This window comes from Sorex fumeus, unplaced genomic scaffold (assembly GCF_029834395.1).
Source record: "Sorex fumeus unplaced genomic scaffold, SorFum_2.1 ptg000110l, whole genome shotgun sequence".
Classification (NCBI taxonomy): Eukaryota; Metazoa; Chordata; class Mammalia; order Eulipotyphla; family Soricidae; genus Sorex; species Sorex fumeus.
Window position 1 is genome coordinate 1,914,002 of NW_026606167.1, and position 19,200 is coordinate 1,933,201.

General features: G+C 59.9%; 1 protein-coding gene across 2 annotated transcripts; it reads left to right on the forward strand.

Annotated features, from left to right (window-relative positions):
- The first annotated feature begins 2,484 nt into the window (after positions 1 to 2,484).
- RAB11FIP3 (RAB11 family interacting protein 3) lies at positions 2,485 to 16,873 on the forward strand. 2 transcript variants are annotated; one of them, XM_056135160.1, is made up of 12 exons: positions 2,485 to 2,696; positions 3,414 to 3,563; positions 4,987 to 5,121; positions 7,568 to 7,603; positions 9,805 to 9,898; positions 10,468 to 10,571; positions 12,387 to 12,527; positions 14,562 to 14,643; positions 15,174 to 15,311; positions 15,460 to 15,615; positions 15,697 to 15,837; positions 15,904 to 16,873. In XM_056135160.1, the coding sequence occupies exons 1-12, from the start codon at positions 2,512 to 2,514 to the stop codon at positions 16,015 to 16,017; spliced, it is 1,476 nt and encodes a 491-aa protein (XP_055991135.1). In that variant the 5' UTR covers positions 2,485 to 2,511; the 3' UTR covers positions 16,018 to 16,873. The 2 variants fall into 2 exon arrangements, with proteins under 2 accessions (XP_055991135.1, XP_055991136.1); XM_056135161.1 differs by lacking the exon at positions 4,987 to 5,121.
- Positions 16,874 to 19,200: the final 2,327 nt, after the last annotated feature.

Below are 19,200 nucleotides of genomic sequence, written 5' to 3' on the forward strand. Positions count from 1 at the left end.
GCCTCGACAGGGGAAGCAGAGGTCTGAGTGCTGAGGTTTGGGTAATCAGGCACGGCCAGGAGTGACCCCCAGCCCCCGCTGTGCATGACCCCTAATCCTCCCCAATAACGGAGGCGAAGGGGGTGAGAGCGTGCCTCCCCGAGCATCGAATCTGTGGGGGGTAGCCCAGACCAGGTGGGCTAGCCCTGACTCGGCCTGTTGGGGCTGCACTGCCCACTCCAGGCATGCTCTGTCTCCAGTGACACGGCTGGCAGTGTTGAGTGCCATGTGTCAGGGCTTAAAGCAGGGTCCCCCACTTGCAAGCCACATGCCTGAACTCCTGTACTCTTTGCAGCTCATTTTGTTTTGTTTTTGGGCGTGTGTGCACACCCTGCTCAGTGCTGGACGCGGCTCCAGGGAGTCCTTGGGGCCTGTGGTGCCAGGGATGGACCCTCAGCCCCCTTCATGCACTCCGCCCAGTGGCCATCTCTGCAGCCCTGATTTCATTCCTTCCCTTTTCTGCGTGTGGTGCCGGGGACCCTGCCAGGGCTTCTCACATGGGAAGCATATATCCCTTTCCCACCCACGACCTTTTAGGAGTTTTCAGCCAGTCTTTGTTGGTGCCTTCCTGGTGCCTGTGGAGATTCCCGGGCAGCCCTTGCCATCTCAGGAGCTGCCTTTGGAACCTTGTCCTGCGATGCTGTGCCCCAGAGGGCCAGCCCTGAGGCCTGCCTGCCTGGGTGAGGGGTGGCCCTGCTGGTTGGAACAGGGATGACGATTTGTGTGTGTGACCCACTGACCATGGCTGTTCTGTGTCTGAGCCAGGCAGGGGTCATGTGCCTTCCCTGACATCTGACTGGTGTGCCAGGTGTTGGCCTTGGCATCTGTTGGGAAGGAAATGCCAGCCGCTTTTCTAACCAGGGTTTCTGCATTTTAATTAAAGTCGAGACCCTTAAGTCAGAAAGAGCCTGCTTCACAGTTCTTTGGTTTCAGAGTCATTTGTGTGAATCATATTTGCTGGGCATTGTTCTGGGGTCGGTTCCTTGGTGCACCGTAGAAAATCAGGGTCTGACCAGTGAACACAAGGATTGCAATGACTCTGGGGTCAGATCGTGTCACTCAGTTGCACGGTGATAGACTGAGCAGACATGAAAGATGTCAGTTACTTATGTAAAAGAGGCACATTGCATACATATGAAAGTTCATTGTGGACACCTCATGAAGATTGTTTTGCTGGGTTTTATCATGTAATGATAGGATGTGCTCTGTTACAGTTATAATTATATAAGTAACTTTCAGAATGACTCTAGGGGCTACAGGGATATTTCGGTGGGTAGGGCACTTGCCTTGCATGCGGTCAAGCCAGGTTCGATTCCCTGTACCATACATGGTCCCTGCGCACCACCAGGACAGATCCCTGAGTACAGCCATTCTCCTCCATATCCCCACAAGAAATAATGACCCTGGGGGCTAGAGAGAGAATTCTGCAATCAAGGTGTTTGCCTTGCACAGAGCTGACCCCCATTTGATCCCTGACACCACATGACCCCCTGAGCACTGCTGGGAGCAGTCCCCAGCACTCAGGAGTGGCCCAAACCCTTCCCACCAAAAAATAAATAGAAATGACTCCAGGGGTCAGCGAGAGCTTAGCACGCTGTAGCACATGCTTTGTACCCAGGGGGCTTCGTCCTTTGCTGCGGATGCCCCCACTTGAGCACTGCCAGAAGTAGCCCATGAGCACTGCCTGACAGGGCCCAGAAACAAACACTTTTGCTATCCTTTTTGGATCACACTTGGTGGTGCTCAGGGCTTCCTCCTGGCTCTGTAGTCAGGGATCACTCCTGGTGGGAGTCAGGGGACCGTGTGGGATGCCAGGTATTGAACTTCAGTCTGCTGTGAGCAAGTAAGCATCTACCTGCCACACTGTTGCCCCAGCCCACCCCAGATCTGAGATGTTTGTGTATGTGTGTGTGTGTGTGTGTGCGTGTGTGTGTGTGTATTTAAATGACTCCAGAGAAATGGTTCAGTGGACTAAGCATGTGCTTTGTTTTGTTTTGTTTTTGTTTTTGTTTTTTTTTTTGCTTTTTTGGGTCACATTCAGCAATGCTCAGGAGTGACTCCGGGCTCTGCACTCAGGAATTACTCCTGGCTGTGCTTGGGGAACCATAAGGGATGCTGGGGATCGAACCCAGGTTGGCTGCGTGCAAGGCAAATGCCCTACTATCACTCTGGCCCTGAGCATGTACTTCGTATGCAGGAGACCTGGGCTTCGTCTCTGGTACCACTCAGGTCCCTGAGCACCACTCGGAATAGCTCCTGAGTATCACTGGGTATGGCCCCCCGAATGAAATAAAATTAAAAAATGCCTCAGTTGCAGGTTCTGCCTCAGACTGCACACCTGATCTGTAAGGTTCTGTTTCTGCCGGAGGCAAACGGCCCAGGTGCCCAGCTCGCCATGGGTGGCCATGGGTGGAGCTCTGTGCTGAAACCTCGTGTCTCTCCTAGGCCACCGAGGTGACGGACAGCGCCTACATGGGCTCTGAGAGCACCTACAGCGAGTGCGAGACCTTCACGGACGAGGACACCAGCACCCTGGTGCACCCCGAGCTGCATCCCGAAGGGGACGCAGACAGCACGGGCGGCTCGGCCGTGGCATCGGAGTGCCTGGATGGCGTGGAGGATCCCGGCCATGGTGCCCTGTTGCTGCTCCCGGGCAGGTCAGTGCATCAGGGCCTGCGGGCGGGCAGGGGTGGGCACCAGCCTTTCAAGAAGCCCAGCCCCACGGCCGACAGCATTGGGCACAGCTGACCCTGTAGGTAGGTGCTGCTTCCTGCCATGGCTGTCAGCATCACATGCGCCGTGACCGAGAGTGGCTGCAGTGTTCTGCAGGATGCGCCTGAGGCATTGCAACTGCCCGGCTGTGGGCTCTGCATCTGGAGAGTGCCCGTGCAGATCTCTGTAACTGATGTGCAAAGTGGACACCAGATTTCTGAGACAGATAAAGAAAAAAATGTAAAAAAAAAAATCTCCTTCTAGGGGGCTAGAGCGATAGCACAGCAGGTAGGGCATTTGCCTTGCGTGCAGCCAACCCGGGTTTGATTCCCAGCATCCCATATGGTCCGCTGAGCACTGCCAGGAGTAATTCCTGAGTGCAGAGCCAGAAGTAACCCCTGTGCATCGCGGGGTGTGACCCAAAAAGCAAAAAAAAAAAAAAAACAATCTTCTAGAAGTGCTGTTTCAGTCCACCGGGCCAAGTGAAGTATGTCATGAAAATCAAGGCCAGGGGCACTTCTGCTTGGTTTCTCACAGCTGAGCGTGCTGCTCAGCTGCCAGGCTCTGGGTGGACGGTGGGAAGCAGAGCCCCAGAGCACCCTTCCTGCAGGCCAGGAGAGTTGCCCTCCTTATGACAGCAGGCGCCTGTGTTGCCTCCACAGATCCCTCCTGCACAGCCAGGCCGTCGTCACAGTGATCGGGGGTGAGGAGCACTTTGAGGACTACGGTGAGGGCGGCGAGGGGGAGCTGTCCGTGGAGGCCCTCTGCAACGGGGAGCAGGCATGCAGCGGCCCCGGCTTCCTCACACCCAGGTGAGCCACGCCTGGACCTGCGCTTCCTTCGCCGCTGTCAGCAGCTGAGTGGGCTGGCATCAGACACACGTCGGAGTCCCATTTACCCCTGAACGGAAGCTCCCTCACCCACTCGTGTCCTGTAGTGGTGGCCTCAGCTGTGGCACGGACACGGGCTGTGCGGTAACGGTGACTTCCCAGGGTCCTTCCTGCTGGGGGCCCTGGCTGTCGGTCTGTTTTGCTAAGAACGGTCAGACCTCTAGCATAGGGCCAGGGCAATAGTGCAGCAGGCGAGGCAGCTGGCCTTGCACACGTCTCAGTCAGCGTTGATCTCTGCACCCAACACTGTCCCCCAAGCCCCTCCAGGACTGAGCCCCGAGCACACACAAGGTGGGGCCTCCCAACCAAAATAAACTAAAAAAGGCTTAAAGGGTACTGTCTTCTACTCAGTTTTCTTTCTATTTGTCCTGGGCCTGCACCCGGTGGTGCTCGTGCTATTCCCAACGTGTTCAGGGTGCTCCTGCAGTGCCAGGGCCCCGCGTGGGCCTCCCCCAGTGAGTTTGTACTGTCCCGTCAACTCTTGTCTTCGTGTTTTTATTGGGGGCCACTGGTGTTGGTGCTAGGGATCAACCCTCGGGCTCTCCCATGCTCCAGCCCTCTGAACTGTCTCTCCAGCCCTGATACTGAGTTCAGTGTCCTTATTCTTCCAGCTGAAAGTTGGGACCATTTTACCAAGCTCCCCAGACTGCCTGGGAAGTTCTGGCTTTGAGAAGCTGAACTGTGATACTTGATTGGGGAGCCCCTTGCCCTTGGAGCTCGGCAGGAGATGAGCTCCCTCAGTGACCCTGGGCACGCCGTGTCCTTTGCTCGGGGCTTCCTTCTAGAGTCAGGAGAGCTGGCCTCTGTTCCCCTTCCCTTCTCCACTTGCCCACAAGTCGTGGGTTGAGGGGCCTGGCCCAGTGTGGAAAGGGTCTGTGCCCCGGCAGTGGGCGGTAAGGCCTTGGCATAGCAGCGTGGGTCTGCCCCATCTGGGCCCTGATGTTTGCACCATCTTCCATCTCAAGTGTGACTTTCATGTGGCAGTTGGTGTTTCCCTTTGACCTTCCTTGAAAGGGAACTTTCAAAGCCCTGCGGCTCCAGTGCCCTGAGTGGCGCCTTCTGATGCCCAGTGGCAGGTGCAGTCCCCTCAGGGATACCTGGGAATTCACAGGGAACGCTTGGCACATCTTGCTGATGGCCTGTGCGTAGCTGTGGCACTGGGGAGGCCCCAGAGGCCAGGTGTGCCCGGGAGGTGCCGGCCAAGGTTGCGGACCCTCACACCTGTCCCTGCAAGTGGGGAAGTGTGCGGGGTTCAGTCGCGGACTGCAGGCTCGGGGGTCTTCTCTGCCAGCTGTCTTTAACTGCGCTCGCTCTCTCTCCTGAACTGACACTTCTGTCTCTCTAGCGCCGACCCACTTGCCACAAAGCTGCACGGCATCCTCGCTGATGAGGCTTTTGAGTTTTATTGTAGCCAGTGCTACAAACAAATCAACCGCCTAGAGGACCTTTCTGCTCGCCTGAATGACCTTGAGATGAATAGGTAACTGAGGCTCCTCCCAGGCAGGCCCGGCCCTGCCCTGCATGCGCAAAGCCCGGGTTGGGGCACACAGCCTCCTCTGCATGTGGTCTGCCAGCTGCTCAACCCCGTCCTGCCCCAGGAAGGCCTGCATGCACCAGGGTCCAGGGAGAGCAGCCTCCATGGCACGCGGGAGCTCCTTGGTCAGGAAGACTTGGCTTAGGAGTATGAGCACTCTGGCCGGGCAGCCTCGCCTGAGCATGTGTCTGAAAGGCCGCCTTGGACCCGCCAGCAGGAGCTCCTGCTTTGCACCCAACTCACCAGGTGCCCTTGGCAGCCTGCTCTCTTGCTCCTCTCCACTCCTGCTTCTGTTTTCTGTGGGTCCACCTGATGCCCAAGGTCCAGCCCCAGGTAGCCCTGTGTCCGGCTGCCCTAGAGACCAGCTTCTGGAAGTTTGCATACATTGGCTCAGGAGGTGACCCAGCCCTGCGTGGCTCCCTCGAGGCGCCGATGCAGCCCGGGGACGGGACACAACCTGCTCTCACACCAGGCAGGAGTGACCGACATGAACTGACACCGGGGTGGCATCCCGTAGAAGGGGCCTTGGGCCTGAGAAGTCACAGCAGTAGAACGGTGACCCTCCAGGGGCTCCGCATTTCTCAGAGGAACACCTTCAGAATCTGCAGCCTCCAGCCGTACCTTCCAGGCGGGCCTCGGGGCCCCTCTGGCCCGCTGAGAGCACCTAGTTCAGAACTGTGAGTGCATTTCACTCGCAGCTGCCCCTCCTTCTGGGTGCTGCTCAACAGAGGTGGGGACCCACTGGCACCCTGGTCATCCAGCACCCTCAGATGCACCTTGGCGATGCCCTTTAGGCCTTCCAGGGAGGCCTGGGAAACCGTGGCCACTGGCTCATTTTAGGAGAACAGTTTCCTCGGGCTGGTGCATGCTGGGTCAGGTGCTCGCTCTTCCCATCTTGGTCTGGCCGTGCACTTACACCCCGTCTCTGGAACTCCTTCTAGTGGACAGGAGAGCCTGACCACACTGGACGTGCTGCCACGTACCCAGAACTGCCTGTCTTTGAGACGTGGCTGGGCTACGTTTGTCCTCTGTCTGTCTTGGGCATGGACACCCCTCAGCGTGCAGTCAGGAGGTCAGAGTCTTGCCTGATGGGTTCCATGGAGTTGGTTTGAAAGGAAGCCTGTTTGGCCTCAGTTTGTGGGTGATCAGAGGTAGCTCAGTCCTGACCCTGTGTGAAAGCTGATGTCAGAGGTGGCAGCTCCTGAAGAAACCACAGGACAGGCCGGTAGCTCTCATCGCTCCCAGGTACCCAGAAGCCTCTGTGAGAACGTTCACTTGTAGAAACTAAGAGCTGATTCTGAGTCATCACTCCCTAGCCCTGTGGTCCTAGTGCTCTGATGGAGGAGGAGTGGGAGGAGAGCAGGTCTGTGTGGAAACCAGGGCTGTCCGCCGGTCAGGATGGCCACACGTGCCCCAGAACGGAGACCGCTGAGTGCCAGGAGCTGCAATGGGCTTGGAGTCGGGAGTGCAGCTGAGCAGGGCTGTGAATGTTGGGCCCCAGGACTCCCCTCCCTGGCTCTTCCCGGGGTCTTTCTGATACTCGCTGGGAAACTGCTGTCTCTTCCCTCTGGGGTCAGGAAGCTTCCCAGTGCCCGCTGGCAACAGATCTGCCAGGAGAGGTGCAGGTGCTGATGGCAGCACCCTTGGGAGCAAGCCTTTCCACCCGCCATGCTGAGCCTCGCAGGGAGGTTCCTACTAACCCAGACCCGTCCCTGAGCAAGGAGAGAGGAATCCAGGCGAGAGGTAACTTATATTTCTTGTCAGATCTTTCTACCAGGCCAAAGAGTATCAAAGGCATTTTTTGATCTGCGTGGCTAGTCGGTGCTTAGTACTGATCCTCGCAGGTTCGGACCCAAGCCTCCCTGTAGGCAGACTTAATCAGCACTTACCTTGTGCTTTAGTCGACGAGAAGGGAGGTGTGGCCTTGGCCAGTATCTGTTCCAGACAGCGAGTGGCCGTGGCTCCCTGAGTGGGGCCAGAAAAGTCTTCCTGGTTCCTGTCCAGGTGGGACTTAGGAGCAAGAAGAACTTCCTGCACAGATGCCCCCGCGTCAGGTTTCATATGGCCACTCTGGCCCAGGCGTCCAGAAGGTGAATTTTCTCCGAAACCATCTCAGGCCAAACCCTGACTGATGATGTGGGTCCAGTGCAGCCGTCTGTGGCCATCTCATGCCACCTCCCTGGAATGTCCCGGGGGGAGCACAGTGACCCTTGAACCCGGACAGACCTGTGGGTAACTGCAGCTGTTTTCTGCAGAGCCGTCTGGGAGTAGACTGCATGCTGTGCACTGGCCCCACACCTGCCGGGCCTGAGTCCCTGTCGCCTGTTCCCTGTTCCTGCCCATTTCTGACACACTCTCCCTGTTATTGTTTTGTTTGTTTGTTTGTGCACAGCCCGACGAAGAGGCTCTCCAGCAAGAAGGTGGCCAGGTAGGCATGACTGTTATTACTTCCCCACCCAAGTCTCTGTGGTTACACTGATTACTCTGGGAAAACGTCCCCAATGTCCTTAAAACAGTGAAGTTCTTGTGGTTTAGGATTAAAAATAATCTCACGGGCTGCAGTACAGGAATCCAGGTGTTTGCCTTGCGTGTGACCAACCCCGGTCAATCCCTGTACCATATACCAGAATGACCTCTGACCTCTGAGTGCAGGAGAAAGTCCTGAGTGTGACCCAAAATAACCATTTGGGGGGAGGTTATAGAAAGAATCACCAGTTATGTGCTGGAGTCCACTCTTACCACTAGGAGCAGCTCCCACACCAAGTCTCCATCACAGCATCAGGAAGGGCCAGTGTCCAGGCTTAGGGATAACCCGCTGGCACAGCGAGTGGGGGAGGGAAGGGCCAAGGTCTGAGACAGCAGCTCCTGAGCACCTTCCCTCACCAGGTAACAGTGTCCACACGCTCCCATGGGACGCACAGCCGGTGTCACTGGCTTCCTTCCCCGCCTGCCGGTGTAGCCTTCCTGGGGCCCTTGTCTTCCCTCCTTCCCCAACCTGAGCGGCCCAGCCTGGAGGTGACTGCTTGGCCCTTGCTTATCCGTGCTCCCCATGTTCATGTGCCATGAGCCTGGCACCTTGACTCCTCTGCACCCGCGTCTGAAAAAGCATCAGGAGATGAGCTTCCAGCTGTGCCGGAGGCTCACGGCCCGGGTGGGGTCTAGTGTGTTGACTCAGAAGCAGTTCCCTGGAGAGGAGAGTTGCTGAGCACCCAGGGGATCGGTGCTTCTTGCTTTTGTGCCCTTGGGAAGCTCCTGGGTGTTCTCGTTCTCCCTGGGATGTTCTTCTTCTCACTGGGGTGTTCTCATACTCCCTGTGGTCAGAAGTATTGCAAGTGCTTCTCTTTTATCAGCTTTTTTGTTCCCCTGAGAATATTTCTGGGGAAGGGGCCAGAGAGATAATACATTTGCCTTGCACACATCCGACCCAGGTTCAATCTCTGGCATCCCATATGGTCCCCCAAGCACCACCAGGAGTAGTTCCTGAGTGCAAAGCCAGGAGTAACCCCTGAGCATGGCTGGGTGTGGCCCCAAAAGCCAAAAAAAAAAAGACTTTCTGGGAGAGGGCCTGAGTGGTAGCACGGTGGGTAGGGTGCTCGCCTTGCCCCTGGCTGAGCCGCCCCGGATCTCACACACTCCATGTGTTTTCTGATCTCTGACAGGCATAAGCCCTGAGCACCACTGGGTAGAGCTCCAGGGCTAAACCAGATCAAAAGAACATTTCTGGGAGAGAAAACTGGGAAATGTACATGCTCTACTAGGAAGCAAGTAGAACTTGCTGCATTTGATGAATGTGTGTAGAAACCTTCAGCCTGGTTATTTGGGGGCTATTCCTGGCAGTACTCTGACTGTTGTGCCTGGGATTGGCCGTGGGCTCCTGCCGGCGAGGTATGCACCCTCCCCCACTGAGCAATTCCCTTCCTAACAGCGTCCTCCTGGGTCTGGCATGCTGTCCTCAACAGCGCTATCCCCATAGCCGCAGACCTTGTTAGAGAGGCCGGCTGGCCAGGGGCTGGGCAGGGCTGCCTCCTCAGGGCAGGTCTCTAAGGCGTGCTGTTGGGCTGCGGGGGGCGGGGTGAGGAGGTCTGTGCAGATGAGTTGTCTCTGCTGCCCAGGGTCCTGAGGGTTCACGTCTGGACAGCAGCTAAGCAGCAGAGGAGGGGCTCTGGGCATGCAGCCCCAGGGACTCCACAGGGCTCCCCACCCTAGGCCAGACCACTGGGCTGGACAGCGCTTGATGTGACTCACAGGTCTGGGGACAGCCCCGCTCCCATCTCCGATGTGACTGCCCAGGAGCCTGTGGAAGATCAGATGCTCTGGAGACCAGTGCGGGGATACCTGAGTGTGGGCCTGGCCCCCCGCACCCCCGGGCAGAGCCGCCGTGGGCTGACCTGGTACGGGGCAGTGAGGACGTGGTCATCGGCTCCAGGCGTTTTATTGCCCTGGTACAAAGTGCCCCACTACCTGGTGAGGAGGAGGCTCCAAAGGGCAGCAGGACAGCGGACCCGGACTGTGTCCAGCGTTGCCTGTCCTGAGTCTCATGTGGGAAGAGCCGACCCTCCCCTGCTTCTTCACTGTCCTCTGTGCTCTGCTCAATAACCTGCTCTGGGGGCTCCTGTTTCTCCTCCCCAGGCACCTGCTCCAGTCCGGGGCACTGAGCATGGAGGCCCTGCAGGCCCCGCCCTCGGAGCCCGGCGAGGACCTGGACGAGGACATAGCTGACAAGGTGGGCCCAGTGCGGGAGGGGACTCTGCAGGGGGAGGGGCCGTTGGCCCCGCACCTCTCGGTGCCTTTGGAGGCGTTCTCCGTCAGGCTGACAGTGTGGGGGTGTGAGGAGGTGTGCCCTCGAAAGTTAGCAGGGAGCACCATGCCGCCTTCCTGACCTCCTGCAGAAGGGGCACGGGGCTGCCGGCGGCCGTGTCATGGTCAGCGGGGAAGTTAAGGGCCGGTGGGGGGCACTGTCCTTCCTTGTCAGGCTGCTCAGAAGGGAGGGGCGTGCACCCGCCGCCTCCCCGCACCTCGTTCTGCTCCCCTGGCGCTGCAGTGCCCTCCAGCCTTCACAGCCACTCCCCTCTGCCCCTGTGTGAGTGGCTCACACACTCAGGGTCGAGCCCCCTGCTCACTGGCCAAGGGGGCCCCTGTGTGTGGGGCCCACAGCCACCCTGCCCTGCACCAGTGCTGACCCCGCAGGCCTCCAGGCCCCGGGGGATGGAGCGAGGCCTTGGGGCTCTGGGTGGTGGGCTTGGTTGGGGGTGCGGACGGCCCCACAGAGGCTCACCAGCGTCTGCTCCCCAGGTTGTCTTCCTGGAGAAGCGGGTGTCCGAACTGGAGAGGGACACAGCTGCCAATGGGGAGCAGCACAGCCGGCTGAGGCAGGAGAACCTGCAGCTGGTGCACAGGTGAGTCACACCCTTGGTGAGGGCCCTGCAGGCAGTCCCCGCCATGTGGGGGAGGCCCCTGGGGCCAAGGCTGCTCTCAGGGAACCCTGGCTTCCTCCCCAGTCGCCCTGCCACACAGACGTTGCCCCAGCAGTCCTGCAGGGGAGCACACAGACTGGCAGCCTTGCACGGAGGGAGGGGCGGAGCAGCCACCAGAACGGGGAGTGGGGCTGCCCGCCCGCAGCCCAGAGTGAGGGCACTGAGGACGCTTGGCCCCGAGTAGCTTCTCTCCCTGCCTCTGGCTTGCAGTCTGGTCGTGGAGGGTCCTGTGGGGTTTCTGGAGAGACCCAAGGGGCCTTATCAGCGTCTGAGTGTGGGTGCAGAGTCCGTGCTCCTTGCTGCGCCCTTCCTCTCGCTTCCTGTGGATTCCTGTGTTGTGCCTGTTGCTCGTGGCATTCTCCCAAACACGTGTGTGCATGGTTGTGTGTGCAGTGTGTATGTTCAGGTTTGTGGTCTGCATGTGCATGTGTGTATGTGTACATGCATATGTGGTACCAGGAGTCAAACCAAGGCCTCAGAAACTCTGGGAAGTACCTGCCCTGAGCCGTGTCCCCCAGGGCCCCCCAGCCTTCCTGGGTCCCTCGTTTCCTTTTGTCCCTGCTGCTTCCTGTCCAGATGACCTCCCTCGTCTAGGAAAGCGCACCAGGGCGCGTTCTCTGCAACTCTGGGTCTGGTGGGCTGGGCATGGTCCCCCACAGACCTACAGCTGTGCCTTTGGATCCACATGCCACATGGGCAGCCCAGGCCCCAGGGAACCGCCTTCTCCATAGTGTGACATGTTGGGGTTCCCCAGCGTGGCCTCCCTCCCCCAGTTCCTCCGTTTCCTTGTTGGTGGGGAGTCAGCCCTGAAGGTCTCCCCTCCTTTTCCACTCTCTGGTTTGGGGGTTTTCCTGTGTAAGAGTCTTCGCTTTTCTCCCTTTGCACTTCCATTGAGTCGTAAACTGGCTCAGTCTTACCTTTGGAGTGCATCTGGCAGCCCAGCCTGCCCTGACCTCTACTCTTGCCTGCTCTGCTGCCCCATGAGCCTGCTGGCCTCTGCAGATGCGAGCTCTTTCTGTCGGTTTGGTGCTGGCTTCGAGGCACACCTGAGAGTTCCCTGGGGCTGCTGTCTGGGTGCCGGGGACCGTCTGTTCCCAGGTTCGATCCCAGGGCTCCCTCATGCAGACCTTGTGCTTGAACCTTCCGTGGCACCTCCTTGATCATGGGATTCTTTGGAGATTTTGCGTTAGCCACTTTCCTCGGGGACCAGAGATAGCACAGGAGGGAAGGCATCTTATATGCGGCTGCAGCAGCTGCAGCCTGGCTGACTCTCTGGCACCACAAAGGGTTCTCTCTCTGAACACAGAGTCAGGAGTTGCCCCTGCGCCCGCTGCTATAGTCCAAACCCCAAATCAAACTGTTTCCCTGTGGTTTGGGGGGTCACTGGGCCCTTTCACACCTCAGTGTGAGGCGCCAGGCAGTTTGCAGACACCTCGGCGCGAGCCCTGGTCTGCATGGGTTCAACGTGATGCCATTATCTGGACGGGCAGTTCCTATGCCCTGAATGTTCCTTTGTTCCCATCTCTCGATGTCACCCGCCCTTATTGCAGCCGTGGAGTGACCTGGGTGGGGCTGCTCTGTCAGTTCAGGGTGCCCGGGGCGTTGCTGTCCACATCGCAGGGATCCCCACCCAGGAACCTGGGCCCCTGGCCTGCCGTCTGCCTCCAGTCCCGGGGAGCACGGTGTCAGGTTCCTGAACTCAGGACCATGGGCTCCTCTCTGCCCCACCCCCCTCAGAGCCAACGCGTTGGAGGAGCAGCTGAAGGAGCAGGAGCTTCGAGCCTGTGAGACAGTCCTGGAGGAGGCACGGCGGCAGCGCGAGCTGCTGAGCAGGATGGAGAGAGAGAAGAGCATCGAGCTGGAGAACCTGCAGGCCAGGTGGGGCTGGGGCTCACTGCAGCTGGGGTTTGTGGGGCAGACAGCAAGAGGCGCCTGCGGGAACCAGTCCAGCCACCTGGAGGGGACACTGCAGTGTGAGACCCCCAGTGATCACCTTAACGGCCCCTCTGAGGACAAGCAGACACCACGCTACAGCTCAGGCTTGGTGAGCCTGTGGCTGTGAGGCCAGTGACCTTCACGGTCACCACAGCAGCAGGGAAAGGGCCAGAGAGAGCACGGCGGGGTCTGAACCCTCGCTCTTTGGCCCCCAGGACCACCAGGGATGACCCAAAAAGTAAAAGTAGATACGTGGTGTGGGTAAGCATGGAGTGAGGTGTGCCTGGAGGTGGAGGCCCTGGGTGCAGGCCCGGCATCAGAAATATGGACAGGGGCCAGAGCGACAGCACAGCGGGGAGGGCATTTGCCTTGCATATGGCTGACCCAGGTTTGATCCCTGGCATCCCATATGGCCCCCAAGCACCACCAGGAGTAATTCCTCAGTGCAGAGCCAGGAGTAACCCCTGAGCATCACAAGGTGTAACCCAAAAAACCAGAAAAAAAGAAATATGAACAGATGACATCCTTCCCGGGGGACAGATCAGATGACGATTCAGACATCTTCGAGGAGACAGATGACGATGCAGGCATTCTTCCCAAGGGGAAGTGCGTCACGGTGTGGAAGTGGAGAGGCTCTAGGCCCTGGGGAAGGGAGCATAGCTGTACACCACCCCGGCAAAGGGACAGGGAGGACCGGGAGGGAAGGCAGAAGCACAGCAGTGCCCCAGGCCAGGGTGAGCTGGAAAACACCAGGAATGGAACAGAAGCCCAGAAATAAGAAGCCCAGACCATCATGGGGTTACACCTAGCCTCCCAGAGGGAGCCCAGGACAGCAGCACACGTGACAATACTCAGCATCCCAGGGGTCACTGACAGCCTCTTCCTGACACAAGGCCAGACTTGTCGCGGATGTACCAGCATCCAGCTCCCTCAAGGACACCCTGGTGTGTGAGGACCAGTGGTGCTCTTTTTCTTTGTTTGTGCCACACCCAGTGATGCTCGGGTTATTCCTGGCTCTGTACGCAGGAATTACTCCTGGCAGTGCTTGGGGAACCATATAGGATGCCAGGATTCGAATCCAGGTCCATCGTGTGCGAGGCAGTGCCCTGTCCACTAGACTGTCTCTCTAGCCCTCCGCCATGGTGTCCTTGTCTGAGAGTTAGTGTCTGCTCTGCCTCCGTAACCAGTTGTGGACTTTACCAAGAACCCTGAGTCACCCAGAGTCACTGTTCCCTTCCCCTTGGCTTTTGGCTGCTGGGTGTGCTGGGGTGGCAGCAGCTACCTGGAGCATTCCGCAGGGCTGTGTGCAGACACACAGTGGCAGAGCAGGGACCACGACACGTGAGGCAGGAAATAGCACCTCACTATGCAGGGGACCAGACACAGCACCCACGTGGCAGCAGGCAGCCCCACACAGCAGATGTGATGACTCCCTTCCTCCTGGTCCCCAGGGCTGTGCCCCTCCGTGGAGTGGCTGTGCACAGTGACCAGCATCAGGGACTGGTAGACGTGAGGAGGACCAAGACAGAGGAGGCACCTGGCAGACACCAGGGCCAGGTGACACTGTCCAGGGTGACCCTGAGGAGCCGTGAGGTGCAGGTTCCCCTGATCCAGTGATGAGAGGCCCCGTCGCTCTGGGAACCTTCCCCAGTCCCAGCTCGTGCCATCAGGAGAGACGCAGAGGGCTGAGCCTCACCAGACTATCTGGGCGGGGCTGGCACCACCTGAGGGGTGAGGGCCACGTTAATGGGAAAGTTGCACTGAGTTGGGTTTGGTGTCAGGGGCTGTGCTGAGCACCATGGAGGAGCTGAGCGCCAGGGTCTGCAGACTGACCGTGTCTGCAGCTGGACACTGCCTGGGTGGCGGGCATGCCGGTCCATGCCGGTGTGGGGTGCCCACTGGCCCAGCACTGGGGCAGGGCAGACGGGCTGGGGCGCTGTTTCCCAAGAAGGGACCCAGCTGTGCTCTGTGTCCCAGGCTGCAGCAGCTGGACGAGGAGAACAGCGAGCTAAGGTCCTGCACGCCCTGTCTGAAGGCCAGCATCCAGCGGCTGGGGGAGGTAGGCCGGGGGGGCGGGGGCAGGCTCCGGCCTCAGCACCAGCATGGGGGTGGGTCTGCGTGGGTGCTCCATGAGGGATGAATCAAGCCCTGCAGACCGGGCTGTGTGAAGGAGGGGGGGCAGTGTGGCCCCCTCTCCCCTCTGCTGGACAATACTGCCAACCAGGTCCCAGATTAAGTTGTAGTCCGAGTCCAAGGAGAGTGTCCTGTAGGGTCACCTTTATTCCTCGTCCTCCATGTGTGGCCAGGCCGCGGGCTCCTGTATACCAGCCCCCGTCCTCCCTCCCACCACCTGTGGCCCAGAACTCTGACACCTGCGGGTCTCTACGGCCTTGGGATCCGCCCTGCCCCTATCAGAACGTCCCTCTGGCCCACGAAATGCTGTGCCCCGAGTGCTGCCCGGGGTTGTACTCAGCAGCCCCAACCCAAGGCCACGGTGCAGCTCCCCCAGGGCAGTGGGGACGGGAATGGGTGTGAGAGGGGTGGGGGCAGCAGCAGGCAGCTGCCAGCAGTGTGCTGGTCTCTCCACAGGAGAAGCAGAAGCTGCTGGATGAGATTGAGGAGCTGTCCCTGCGGCTCAGTGAAGAGCAGGAGAACAAGAGGAGACTGGGGGACCGGCTGAGCCAGGAGAGGCACCAGTTCCAGAGGGACAAGGAGGCCACCCAGGAGGTGAGCGTGCCCGCTACCGCGGCCCCTCAGTGCCCTCGTGTCTGTGCTGTGCCAGCCAGGGGCACCCTCACCTCCCACAGGCCCTCCGGGGAGGGCCCTGCACGTGTGCCCTGGCCCGGGTCTCACGCTCACCCTGCGCTGCCCGCAGCTGATCGAGGACCTGCGCAAGCAGCTAGAGCACCTGCAGCTGTTCAAACTGGAGGCAGAGCAGCGCCGCGGCCGCAGTAGCAGCTCGGGGCTGCAGCACTACAACAGCCGCACCCGGGAGAGTGAGCTGGAGCAGGAGGTCCGCCGGCTCAAGCAGGTGTGCCCAGCGGCCCGTGGGGTGGGCCCTGGGGCCCCTCTTCCCACAGGGCACCCCCAGCACTGACTGTTGCGTCCCCAGGACAACCGGAGCCTGAAGGAGCAGAACGATGAGCTGAACGGGCAGATCATCACCTTGAGCATCCAGGGAGCGAAGAATCTCTTCAGTACATCCTTCTCCGAGTCCCTGGCGGCAGAGATCAGCTCTGTGTCCCGAGATGAGGTGAGCACCTCTCCCCTGCCTCGCCCACTGCTGCCTCCCCCCACTCTAACCCCTGCCCCTCCACAGCTCATGGAAGCGATTCAGAAGCAGGAGGAGATCAACCTGCGTCTGCAGGACTACATCGACAGGATCATTGTGGCCATCATGGAGACCAACCCCTCCATCCTGGAGGTCAAGTAGAGGCCGGAGCCCGCCGGCCGCCCCTCACCTGTGCAGATTGGGCTTTGGGCTCAGTTGGGCTCCTTGGCTTTCAGGCTGGATGAACCCCTGGCGAGCTTCTGCCTGCTTCCTGCTGGGGCTGCTGCTCACACCCAGCCTCACCTACTCCCGAAGGGCCACAGGGGATGGGCAGGTGAGGCCCGGAGCACCGGACTGACTGGGCGCCCCACACTGCTCTGTCTCCCATGCTGCTCTTGCCGCCACCCCACGAGGCCTGGGATGCCAGGCATGCTCCGGGCACTTCCCCCATGGACCTGTGCTGCAGTGACCCTCGGCACTCAGGACCCAGCGTTGCAGGTCCTGGCGTGGGCAGCCCCGTGTCAGGTGTGACTTCCAGTCCTGTGTGTTCTCAGCTGCCCTCTCAAGCAGGGTCCAGAACTGGAATCACAGGTTTCTGGGATGACTCACGGGTGCTGTCCCCCGAAGAACTCGGTCTGGGCAACTTCTGCTCAGGAACCGTGGCCTCACCTGCCCCAGGAGCGGCAGACCGCCCCTCCCCCATGGACCACTGAGCCTACCTTGGGCTGAGTGCCCACAGTGTGTGTGAGGGTGTGTGTGTGTGTATGTGTGTGTGTACGTGTGCACGCCTGCCTCCCTCAGCCTCCCCAACCCGCCCACCCACAGAGATATGACATGGCCTCATAATTGTACATTTTGGGGAAAGCCTTGGGTGTAAATCAGTGTAAACTTGGAGGAGAGATTTTTTATCATGTAGAGTAGGTATTTTTTATAGATTGAAGGTTGATCAATTTTTTAATACTTCTGAGAGAAAATTGTGTATACACATGAAATATATATATATATATGTATGTACGTACCCTCTGTGAACACTCCAGTCTGCTTTCTGGGCACAGTTGCTTTGCCACACCAGCTCTGCTGTGTCCTGTCGAGGCTGTGACTCGCCAGAATGTTCCAGGCACGCATATTCGTGATAGGCTGGGATCCCCCGAGAAAGGCCATGGTCAGTGGGGGGCCAGAGAGGTCATGGCACTCCTCGTGGAGGTCCATCTGGTCTCGCCCGTAGCATTTGGGGTTTGGGGTAGACGTCTTCGCTGCCCACTCCTGGGGTGCTGCCTATCTAGTGGGACAAGTCAGGAGTGAAAGAGGTCCTGTATTGGGGGCCACCCCAGACGCTGCAGGCTGAGGGAGTAGGGGTCTCCTGGGTCCAGGGCCCTGTTCCCCAACCGCCCTGCAGAAGGGCCTGAGCACAGACCACTGCCCATGGAGCACAGGTGCTTCTCGGGCTGAGGGGGAAACCAGGAAATGTCCAAGGCCTAGTTCATGCCCAGACCCCCCCGCGCCCCAGGAATAGCCCAGCACCACGTTTTGTCAAGTTCACAAGATTACACGGACCACCTGTGGCGCCAAATCCTTGTGGGGCATACCCAAGGGCGAGGGCCTCAAACCATGGCTACTACTGGAGCACCCAAAGGGGGTCCCTGGAGGTCCTGCAGGACCACTGCTCCCGGCCACCAGCCTAGGCAGTGGCCAGTGCCACAGCCTCCACTGATAGCCCAGGCTGCCCAGCCATGCGCACAGGGCCCCTGACTCAGGGGAGGAGCCGGAAGTGGAGGGGGCCTCATCCTCACCTCAGCAAGGTGAGCTGGTTTCTTTCTGGGATCCACAGGCCCTCCTGTCCCACCAGATAAGTGGGGTGGAAAACACCCCAAGAAACCTGGACTCACCCAGGCAGTGGCTGAGGGCTGGGGAGGGCAGCCGAGGCTCCACGCCACAGGGGGCCTGGTGTCACGGCCCTGGCCATCCTCCCAGGGAACATCCAGCTATGGCTCTGGCAGCCGACTAAGGACCCAAGCTCTGGACGCCTCTGTGGGCACAGCTGAAGGATGGAGCCCTGCAGTAGAGGGCACTGCTGCCCACGCTGCTCACTGCTGGGTCAGCAGCCAGGGGTGCCCAGTGGTGCTTTGCTGGCAGACGGAGGCTGTGGCCAAGGCCCTGAACCACTTTACAGTTTCTGGACCCCACCTGGCAGTGCTCAGGGACCATGGGATGTTGTGGCTCCAGCCCAGGCCTCTGGCCCCCAAGCCTGCTCTTAGTCCCCTCACCGGCTTACTTCTTTATCTGGGTTAACAGTTACACCCCCTGAACCAGGACATCGCCCCCACAAAGCCCCTGCCCCAGCTGCCTGCCAGTCCCAGGGCCCCACCAGAGTGCCTTAGCCCTCCTCAGTCAGGCAACGGCGCTGTTGACGGCGGTGACCAAGGCCTAGGGCAGCGGTCTGCTGTGATCTGCAGCCAAGGTCACTCATCTGGGAGAGCTCAGAGTCGGCATGGGGCTGTACACTGCAGGCCCCAGCACCGCGTGATCCACTGACACAGAGCAGGTTCGCAGCCCAGAGAAAACAAGCAAAGACCCACTCATCTACTCCACAGTGGCTTCCAGTTCCACGTGCGCGCCTCAGGACCAGGGCTCCAGGACAGCTGCCGGGTGCGGCTCTCAGGGCGCGGGCTCGGTCCTCTCCTCCGACAAAGGTCCCTCTAGGGGCCAGCTTTTCCGCTCTCTGGCGGGCAGCTCGTTTATCCAGCTCTGCAGGGGCAGCTGGGCTTCCTGCCTCGGTCGGCGGTTCTGGCAGGGGTACACGCGGCAGACGCGGCCCCGGGAGCGGGCACCCGGCCTGCAGGCCTGTCCTCAGTGCGTGAGCACCAGCTCCCTGCCCGCGCGAGGTGCGGCTGCGTCCACCGCCGCCCCCTTGGCTGCAAGCCGGGACTTCCGGGGGCCCGAGTGTCCTGCCGGGAGCTGTCCCCGCCCGCGGGCCTGCACCGCGGCTTTCTTGCCCTCCAATCTGAAAACAGCTCCCCGACCCCGGGGCCCCAGTCCAGGGGCCTTGCTTGCCACCGGGACCCGCCCACCGGAGGCGATGGGACCGCGGGGGCTGGAGGCCGAGCTGGCCATCCTCGGGCTCGGTCACCTGGCTGGTGACCCGTGGTGTCGGAGCACAACGCCGGACACTCTAGACCACGAGGCTATGGAGCAGGCGCACAGCGGGGGCAGCACAAGACGACCACCCCTAAGCCCCGAGCCACAGGCGCCTGAAGCTCGCGCACACGGAGCTGGGCGCGAGGCCCCGCCCCTTCCCCCGCACAGGGTGTCCTGGGAGTTGTAGTCTGGGGCTGCCGGGGTCGGCCG